This window comes from Belonocnema kinseyi, chromosome 6, assembly GCF_010883055.1.
Source record: "Belonocnema kinseyi isolate 2016_QV_RU_SX_M_011 chromosome 6, B_treatae_v1, whole genome shotgun sequence".
NCBI lineage: Eukaryota > Metazoa > Arthropoda > Insecta > Hymenoptera > Cynipidae > Belonocnema > Belonocnema kinseyi.
This window is the reverse complement of record NC_046662.1, coordinates 40,315,631-40,326,487: the sequence shown is the minus strand read 5'-3', so window position 1 is coordinate 40,326,487 and position 10,857 is coordinate 40,315,631. Positions and strand designations below refer to the sequence as shown.

Sequence of the window (10,857 nt, the reverse complement as noted above, 5' to 3'; positions counted from 1 at the left end):
GCATCTTATTCATATGGGGAGAATTTCTACCATAAGGAGAACTTTGAGGTTGTTGCCAGTTCTAGCCACTTCTAGTAAAAGCAGGCTTTCAACATTATTTTGGTAGTTCACTTAGAACCAATAAAGCCTTTTCTTATTGCCATATCCACTCCCTTTTATTGGAAAATGTATTCAAAAATATGTATGGTTAATGTAAATTATTAAATTTTACGTCAGGTAAATTTAATAAAGAAATTTGTATAAAATAAATTTCATAAATATAATTTTAAAATTTTCCAAATTGAATAATTTAGAATCAGAGCATTCATAATTGGATAGTGTGAAATTTAAAAATTGATATTTTATAATGTCTAAAAAAATCATTTAAAATTGAACATTAATTGTAATAAAGAATTCTGATTGAAATTTGCAAAATTAAACGAAACAGTTTCAATAGTTCAAATAGTGATCTAGTTACAATTAATTTTTTTTATATTTATCTAAAATTTAAAGTATCTGAAATTTGAGATTTTAAAATTTGTTTTCAAAATGAATAATTTGCATTTAAAACGTTTTGAATGAAATTTTTTAAAATCAAAACACTCATAATGTAAACAATCTCAAATTCGAAAATTAAAATTAAAAAATGTATAAAAATAATATGAAACTGAACATTAATTGTCTATGGTTGGCTCAAAAAATATATAATTCTATATTAAATTTACAAAATTAAATAAAATAGTTTCAATAGTTAAAATATCTATTCATTTTTCAATTAAATACGAATTAATTGAACCTTGAGAAGCCAAATGCAGAATTTGACCATTTTTTTTACATAAAGTTTAGTTTTCGATTTTAAAATTTATTTTTGAGTGCAAAAATAAAAAAAGTGCTCTTTAAGTAAATAATTCAAGCCTTTTTTGAATTAAGAATTTTTCGTCAGATAACTTGAACAGCTTTTAATTTTTTTGATTTATTTAAAATCGTTTCTTTAAAAATTGCGTTCATGAGATCTCGCATAAATTGTTGTTGAAAACCTTCTTGAAACTGACTTTCAGTTTAATCCTTTAAATTTTCTGGAATATTGTAAATCCCAATTTACAAAAGCATAATTTTAACACAACTAACTTTTTTCTGAAAGAAAAAATTTAAATTATTCTTTAAAAGTGCATGCAACAATTTTGAAACAAACTTTCTGCAATATCAATTTAGTTAATTAAAATTTACAAATAAGTAATTTTATTTCATGATAAAAATGTTTTCTGAATATTTCTAATCATTATTGACAAAAAAGAAAACATTATATGGAAATTTTTTTCAACATTAGGAAATAATTTATGTTTTTAAAATTATAATACTACGCTATAGCTTCTAAACTGTCTTACACGTTCAAGGAAATGAGAAAAATGAAATTATTGACAAAAATTTAGAATATCTTAATTCTAATCACTAAATAAATCAATGTTGGTACGAGTAAAAAAAAATCAGAACCAGAAAGCAAAAAAATTAACGGTGCCGACAATATCATTTATGGAAATTTTTTTTAACGATTTGGGTTCTATTTTAAAAGTTTTGAAGATTTCAAAATATTACGAAAAAGAATCTGGAAGATTTTAAGACCATTTTTTTTTTATTTTGCAGGATTAGAAAAACTTATAGGAAAACTTTTTATTATTTTGAAAGACATTAATAAGTTCTAAATATATTATAAAGTAATTTAAATCATGAGAAGATTCCAAAAAATTACAAAAGGTGTTGATTTTTGAAAAGATAAAAAAATAATTTTCAACTTTAAAAAGTTTCAACATATTTAAAACAAAATGTAGATTTCTGAAGATTTTGGGCAAAAAGCTTAGAAACTTTTTAAGAAATTTGAAAGTTTTTAAAAGAATAAAAATCATTTTCTCAAGAATCTGTAAAATTGTTTAATGATTCTTTTTTCCAAAAATTAATTTTGGGAGCATGTTTCAAAATATTTCCAAATTGTCAAAAAAGAATCTAAATGATTTTAAGGTAATTTTTCAATTTATGCAGAATTAAAAAAAAAAGGTTCCAATATATAATAAAAAAAATGTTAAGCTTTTTAAAGATAAAGAAAAGCATGTAGATTTTTAAAGAGTTTGAAAAAATATCAGAAGCTTTCAAACAATTTTTCCGAGATTTCAAGAAAATAAGCAAAGTTAAATAACATTCATGGGAAAATGTCAAATGATTTTTTTTTTAAATTGGCGGATGCCTTCTAGAAAAAAATTCAAAACGATGTCAAAACATTTAAAATCATTTAATGAAATAATGGAAAAGAAACTTTAAAAAGGATCCAAAAATATTTTCAAACTTGAAAAGATTTTATGAAATTTGTAATAAATTAGATTTTTAAATATTTTGAGTAGAAGTTAGAATCTTTTTGAGAATTTCGATAGGATGGAAGAAACAGACAAATATTTGTACGAAAAATTTGAAAAGATTTTAAAATAATTTAAAATTTATAAAGATTTCAAAACTGTATAACCAAATTTTTAATTTCTTCCAAGCTTCTAAAACTCCTGAATACCTTTCACGCTGTCCCGATTATTTTAGGAAATATTTTGAAATATCTTGAAAATTTTTTCAATTTCCTCTTAGCGATAATTTTTAATTCCCTTAAAAAAATGGAATCTTTCAAAATTTTCAAAAAATTTCTGAATATTTTTTTAAAGATTTAATTCCGTTTTCCTGTTTTTTTAAATTTTGCAAAATAACAGAAATTATCTTAACATTGTCTAGATTCTTTTTTAAAATAACTGAAACCTTCAAAAATATTTTTAAATGTTCTGAAGAATCTGAAGAAAATTATATTTGTATAACTTGAAGAACAAACTAATAATGCTTATTTTCTTTTTCTCAGATCTAAGAATTCAATTTAACTCGAATTTGAGTGTTAAAAGAAGTCTAAGAAATAAATAGTTGTTAGAAATTTTTTGTATGCAATATTATTTTTCCTCTCAAATCGGAAAACTATGATGCTAGTAGTGACAATTTAAAAAATCTCGAAAAATATAATTCCCAACACTGTCAAATTCCGGAATTGAAAAATTCACGAATAATAAAATCCCCGACAGTTTTTGATATTAACGTATTTGAAAATTCTTGAATAATAAAATTCCCAACAGAAAATTGCTTAAAATAAAATATCCAACCTAGAAGATTCCCACATTAAAAAATTCCCGAATAATAAAATCTCCGGCAGAAAATTTCCGAATTATAATATATCCGAACTAGAAAATTCATGAAATAGAACAGTTAAATTTTCTTATTTATTTATTGAAAATACAATACTCAAATATTTTCAAACGAAAAATTATTAATAATTTATTGTTCAAAGTTTCTAAGATTATTGTTTGAATTTAAAACAACTAATTTTAAATGCAAACAATAATTTTAGAACCTTTGAACATGGAAAATAATGTTTTAGAATAAAAATATTTGTTTAGATATTTTATAATTCGGAAATTTTCTGTCGGGAATTTTATTACTTAGCTATTTTATAATTTAGCAATATTATTATTTGGGAATTTTATTATTCGGAATTTCTCAGTCGTGTCAAAATTGTAAACGGTCGGGAATTTTATTATTCAGAAATTCGGCAATTTACCAATATTATAAAATGTCCGAGAAATTTATTGTTTGGAAATTTTCATTTCGGGAAATTCATCAATCAACATTTTTATAATTCAGGAATTTTATTTTTCAGGAATTTTCCGATTTAAAAATTTTATGATTCATTAATTTTGTCATTCGGGAATTTGGAGTGTTGGTAATTTTATTTTTCGGAATTTTTCAGTCGTCACTATGTTATAAACTTCTAGAAATTTAATTATAAGGGAAATTTTGCTAATCGTCAATATTATAAACTGTCCGGAAATTTTATTACTAGGGAATTTTCCAATTCGAGAATTTGATTATTCGGCAATTTTATAATTCATGAATTTTATTCTTCGGTAATTTTTCGATTGAGAAATTTTATTCTTCGGAAATTTGTGCAATTTGCCAATATTATAAACTATCCGGGAATTTTATTTTCGGCGATTTCATAAGTCAGAAATTTCATTGTTCGAGAATTTTTTGATTGCGGAGTTTTATTATTCGGAAATTGTACTATTCGGGAATTTTGCATAGTCGTAAATTTTATTTTTCGGAATTTTTTGTCGTCCCAATATTATAAACTCTCAGGAATTTTATTATACGGAAATTTTTCAATTCGCCAATATTATAAACCGTCCGAGAATTTATTATGCAGGAATTTAATAATTTAAGAATTGTTTTATTCTGAATTTTTCGAATTCCCCAATATTATAAACTATTCGAGAATTTTATTATTTGGGAATTTTTCAATTCACGAATTTGATAATTCAAGAATTTTTTTATTCAAAAATTCTTCAGTCGTCCCGCTTGAAAATTAAACAATCAATAAATTTTCAAATTTCCCTCTACACTCGATAAGGTAGATTTCGCGATTCACATCCAAACATTGCCATCTGTCGGCCTCTTCGCGAACTGACGATTCGAAGAATTTCAAACCGCCGAAAACAGCGGTTAGATTTTACAAGTGTGTACAGTGAGTGAGTATGTGGCGGGTGCGTCAGCAACGGTTAATTACTTCAAAGTCATATTTCTCTAATAAAAATACGTATTCTATTGTGTATTAGATATAAATCTAAAAATGCTGTTAAATAGGTGAACGAGCATATCAAGGAATGTGTGCTGTATGGATGATACTAGGAACAAGTGCGTCGTTCTTCCGTTCACAAAGTGTCGTGTATTCATCAAAAAATCTTCCGTTTGGTCATAATTTACAAATTTTGTGAAATTTCACACATAAATTCAGTCAAAAAATGACGACCAATTTGTCAGTGTTAGCTTCTTATGATGAACTAGTGAGGTGCACAAATGTTCTTGTCAACGGATCCTGTGAAGGAGGTTAGTAAACTGATCATCGGCATTTTAATTTATTTCAATCAAAGTAATCAAAATGCGGAAGTATTTAATCCTTTCACTCTCTGTTCCACAAAATGTTTCAAAACATTTCCTTAAAACCTTTATTTAGTCATTTTTCTCGATCGTTTTTTTTTTAATTGTCAGTCTTTATGTTCTTTGATTCCTTATTCTTCATCATATTTTAAATTGTTGAATTAAAAATAGAGAGTAACTTTATCTCGCTCCAAAAAATTAAAAGTTAAAGATATTTATTTGTCAAACATAAATTTTTTTCTGCTTTTTAAGGGAGGATACGTGGGGGCGATTGTGAATCTTCGTAACGATTTTGAAGAACTTCAAATATTAAATATAATACGTCGATAAGTTCCACTTTATTTATATTTTTCCAGTTATTTTATGCTTTCTTACATGACTGGAGTACAGTTTTGGTTAAAAATTCGTTTTTTTAGGTTTAACCTTGAATTAATTTATTAAAAATTATTTTTTTTTTTTGAAGAATCATAATTTTGGTTGAGCATTCAACCTTTTAGTCTTAATAAACTTTTATATTGAAAATTCATATTTTTGGATTGAAAATTCAATTCAATTCGTCCTTTTCGTTCGAAAATTTAACAAATTGGTAGAATATTCAACTATTTTATAGGAAATTGTACTGTTTTGTAGAAAAACTGATTTTCTATATTGAAAATGTTTTTCTTTTAGTGAATATTTAACCTAATTATTTTTCGTTTAAGAAATTGTATTTTTTAGGTAGAAAATTGAGTTAATTTATTATAAATTCTTTTTTATGTTAAAGGTTTCATAATTTTAGTTAAACATTCAACTTTTTAGTAGAAAATGAACTTTTTGTTGAAAATTCGTAATATTGGCTTGAAAATTTAACTATATGGTAGAAAATTCTTTTTTTTTATTCAACTGTTTAGTGGAGAATTCGTTCTTTTCGTTTAAAATTCAACAAATTGGTTGAAAATTGAACTATGTATTTGGTATGAAAATCTACTGTTTCGTAGAAAGATTAATTTTTTATATTAAAAATGTTTTTTTTTTTTAGTAAATATTTAACTGTATTATTTTTGGTTAAAAAAAAAAATCTTTTTGAGGTTGAAAATTGAACTAATTTATTAAAAATTATTTTTTTTTATGTTTAAGGTTCATAATTTTAGTTGAAAATGAACTTATTTGTTGAAAATTCAACAATTTAGTAGAAAAATTGATTTGTTTTCTAGAAAATTCAATTCTTTAGTGGAGAATTTGTCCTTTTCGTTTGAAAATTCAACTATTTGGTAGTAAAATCTACTGTTGTACAGAAAAATAATTTTCTGCATCGAAAATGTTGTTTTTCTTTCAGTAAATATTGAACTGTATTATTTTGGGTTAAAAAAATAATATTTTCTAGGTTGAAAATTGAACTAATTTATTAAAAATGATTTTTTTATGTTCAAGGTTCATGATTTTAGTTGAACATTCAAATTTTTATTTGAAAATGATTTTGTTGAAAATTTAACTATTTAGTAGAAAAATTGATTTTTTTCTTGAAAATTCAACTATTTGGTAGAAAACCAAAAATTCATTTTTTTCTACATTGAAAATGTTTTTCTTTCAGTAAATATTTAACTATATTATTTTTGGTAAAAAAATTCATCTTTTTAGGCTGAAAATTGCTCTAATTTATTAACAATTCTTTTTTATGTTGAAGGTTCCATAATTTTTGTTAAAAATTCAAATTTTTAGTAGAAAATAAACTTTTTGTTGAAAATTCACATTTTTTAGTTGAAAATATGGTAGAAAATTTGGTATATTTTGTATTCAACTGTTTAGTGGAGAATTCGTCCTTTCAGTTTGAAAATTCAACAAGTTGGTAGAAAATTAAAATATTTGGTAGTAAATTCTACTATTTTGTACAAAAATTTATTTTCTGCATTAAAAATGTTTGTTTTTTTTTTATTTAACTATATTATTTTTGGTTAAAAAATTACTCTTTTTTAGGTTGAAAATTGAACTAATTTATTAAAAATTTCGTTTTTTATGATTAGGGTTCATAATTTTAGTTGAACATTCAAATTTTAAGTTGAAAGTGAACTTTTTTGTTGAAAATTTATATTTTTTATTTGAAAATTCAATTGTTTAGTAGAAAATTAGATTTTTTTCTTGAAAATTCAACTATTTGGTAGAAAATTCTTGTTTTTATTTTCTTGAAAATTCAATTCTTTAGTGGAGAATTCGTCCTTTTCGTATAAAAATTCAAGTTGGTTGAAAAGTCTACTGTTTTGTGCAAAATTCGATTTTCTCAATTGCATTTTTTTTCAGTGAATAATTAACTAAATTACTTTTGTAGAAAAATTATCCTTATTAAAAATAAAAATTCAACTACGTTTGGTTGAAATTCACCTTTTTTGGCAGAAAATTTAAGTATTTGGTTAAAAGTGGTATTTTTTATTGAAAATTCATATTTATAGCTTTACATTTCTACAATTTTGCTGGGAGTTCAACTTTTTGGTTTAATAAGAAAACTTTTTTAAATAGAAATTTTTTTTTCTTGAAAATTCAACTACATTTGGTAAAAAATTCGACTGTTTTGTACAAAATTCGCTTTTCTAAATTGAATTTTTCAGTAAATATTTACTATATTATGTTGTAAAGAAAAATTATCCTTTTTTTTAAATAAAAATTAAACTACATTTGGTTGAAAATTCGTCTTTTTTGTGAAAAATTAATATTTCTGGTTGAACATTCAAATTTTGTTGATAATTTTATTTTCAACTTTAAATATCTATCATTTGGTTAAGAATGCAAGTTTTTGTTGAAAAAGAATTCTTTTATCAAGAATTCATATTTTCAGGTTAAAAATGTAAATTTTTGCTCCAAAAATTAATCTGTTTTTTTTTTAATTCAACTGTTTTGCTGAAAATTCAAATGTTTTGTTAAAATTTCCACTGTTTGATTTAAAAAATATTTTTTTATTGAATGAAAATTTAACTATATTATTTTAAGTTAAAAAATTATCGTTTTTAGTAGAAAAATTCGGCTATTTGAAAATTGAACTATTTTGTTAAAAATTGTACATTTTATTGAAAAATCGTATTTATAGCTTTAAATTTCTATTAATTCGTTGAAAATTCAACTTTTTGGCCTGACAAGAACTTTTTTTTATAAAAATTCACATTTTTAAGTTTAAAATGCAACTTTTTTATAAAAAATTAATATTTTTTTCTTCTGGATTCAACTGTTTTGTTAAAAATTCAACTATTTCATTGATTGAGCATTCATATTCGCCTATTTCGAAAATTAATCTTTTTAGATAGAAAATTCAACTATATGGTTGACAATTCTGCTGTTTCGTTGAAAATTAACTTTTTGATGAAAATCCATCTTTTGTAATTGAAAGATAAGTTATTGGTAGAAAATTCGTAGGCTGTCTTTTTGGAAGAAAATTTATCTTCTTGGTTGAAAATTCAAGTTAGTTAAAAAGTTATGCATTTTCATTAAAAAAAATTTTTGTTGTAAAATTCATCTTCTTGGTTGAAAATTGAACTTATTTGTTGAAACTTCCCTTTTTTGAGGTAAATATTAATGTTTTCAACTGTAAATTTAACTATTTGGTAGAAAATAAAAAATTGTCTGTTGTAATTTTATTGTTTCGGTTGAAAAATGTAACTGTTTTGTATAGAAAATTATTATATTATAAATTATTTTTATTAACTCAACTATTTTATTTCTGATATAAAAATCGACTGTTTAGTTAAAAATTCGTTTTTTTTTTTTGTTGAAGATTCATAGTTTTGTTATAAAATTTATCTTATTGGTTGAAAATTGAAGTAATTTGTCGACACTTCCTTTTCTTTGATGTAAAAATTTAATTTTTTAACTTTAAATTGAACTATTTGGTTGAAAATTAACTTTTTTGTTAAAAATTCGACTTTTTGGCTAGAAAATTTGTCTTTTTCACTTGAAAATCAAATAGATTGGTAGAAAATTCAACTGTCTGGTAGAAGATTCGTTTGAAAAAAATTTTTAATTAATTTTCTTAGTAAAATTTATTAGAAAACTTAAAAATTCCATTTTTGGTTTAAAATTGATCTCTAGTTTAAAAAATCAACTATTTGATTACAAATTGATGTAACTTGTTAAAATTTTGTGTGTGTAGGATTATTATTTTTTGGTAGAAAATTAACTTTTTTGGTTAGAAATTTATGTATTTTGTTAAAGATTATTCTTGTTAGAAAGTTCAACTATTTGGTGAAAAATGTATGCATTTTTGTTCATAATTCATCTTCTTGGTTGAAAAATTTACCTTTTTGGTTGGAAATGTAATTATTTGATTGAAAATTCAACTATTTATGTATAATTTATGTATTTTGTTATTCGTCTTTTACAGTAGAAAATTAATCTTCTTGGTTGAAAATCCATCTTTTTGGTTGAAATTTCCACTTTTTTGTAGTAGACTCGCCTTTTTACTTAAAAATTTGACATTGTTGATGAGATTTTTCTTTTTTATTGATTAAAAAATCCTTCTTTGTTGAGGATGCAAGTGTTTTGTTAAAAATTCGTCTTTCTCGGTTCAATTAAACTGATTTTAATTTATAATTAATATCATCCCTCATTTAAAATATCAACTATTACGTTTTTTCTTTTCTTTTTTTAATTCATGAGAAACTGTAAGATTTTACCTCTCTTTCAATTTAAATGATAAAATATTTCAACTGATTGATATGCAAATATAAAATTGAATTTGAATGCATTCAATTCTGACAGAATTCCTGCAATTTGCCATAAACCAAGAGGAATTACGTCAAAAATGGCTAGGCTCTGTGCAGGAATGCCAGCGACTTCATTCAGCTTTGGAAAAAGCTCACCACGAAACTGCAGATCTCGACAGGAAATTAAGTCATGCCAGGAGATTACTCGACGAAGAAAAAAGAAAGCGAAGAACAGCAGAGGAGCAGCGAAATTCCCTTGTAAGTGAACACAAAAAATATAATTCTTTAAATGAACAATAAATCCATCCAAGAAAAGAAATAAAAACAAGTGGCCTTTTCTGTCCAGGAACGACAAATGACATTGGCCCGGGATCTTTTATTTAACGATGGCGGCAGGAACCTGAATGACGAAACTAGGGAAAAGCTTCAATTTTTGAATAATACTACTTTGAATTGTCGTTACAGCAATTCTAATTTGAAGGATCATTACCAGGCTGATAAGTATGTTTTCATCCCTCATTTTTTCCAGAATTTCCGGTTTTTCTTTTCAATTTTCAACTAAATTAACCGAATACAATAAGAAATCCAACTATTTTTGATTGAAAGTTATTTTTTTTCTTCTGAAAAAAACTACTGATTCGTTCAAAGTGTAATTATTTTGTGGAAAATTAGACAAATTTGTTTAAAAGTCGTATTTTTTAAGTCGAAAATTTGTTCTTTTGTATTGAAAATTCGCATTTCTTAGTTGAAAATAAACTTTTTTGTTGATTATTTAACGTTTCTGTTTGGAAATTAGACTGTCTTTTAAAATATTAGCTTTTTTTGCTTGAAAATTCAAATATTTGGCTTTTCATGTGACTAATCTTTTTTGTTGAAAATTCAACTATTTGTGATGGAAAATTTGTCCTTTTAAATAAAAAATTCGTCCTCTTGGATTAAACAACAAATTTATCAAAGTATAATTATTTTGTTGAAAATTCGATAAATTTGTTAAAAAGTCGTATTTTTTGTTGTTGAAATTTTGTTCTTTTGTATTTAAAATCCGTATTTCTTAGTTGAAAATAAACTTTTTTGTTGAATATTCAACGTTTCTGGTTAAAAATTAGACTGTCTTTCAAAATATTCGTTTTTTTGGCTTCAAAATTCAAATATTTTGTTGTTCGTTGGACTTTAATGTTCTTTTTTTTCAATTCGATAATTTTATTGA

The 10,857-nt window shown here is 23.7% G+C and overlaps 1 protein-coding gene across 4 annotated transcripts in view; it reads left to right on the top strand.

Moving 5' to 3' along the window:
* The first annotated feature begins 4,541 nt into the window (after positions 1–4,541).
* The window catches only part of LOC117174141 (rac GTPase-activating protein 1-like), a 45,977-nt gene continuing 39,661 nt past the window's right edge, over positions 4,542–10,857 (top strand). Inside the window, exons 1-4 of one of the 4 annotated variants that reach the window (XM_033362950.1) lie at positions 4,542–4,577; positions 4,693–4,935; positions 9,706–9,908; positions 9,997–10,151. In XM_033362950.1, the coding sequence (XP_033218841.1) occupies positions 4,851–4,935; positions 9,706–9,908; positions 9,997–10,151 (443 nt within the window). In that variant the 5' untranslated portion in view covers positions 4,542–4,577; positions 4,693–4,850. Of the gene's footprint in view, positions 4,936–9,705; positions 9,909–9,996; positions 10,152–10,857 lie in introns of all 4 variants that reach the window. The other 3 variants (XM_033362951.1, XM_033362952.1, XM_033362949.1) reach the window with 3 other exon arrangements.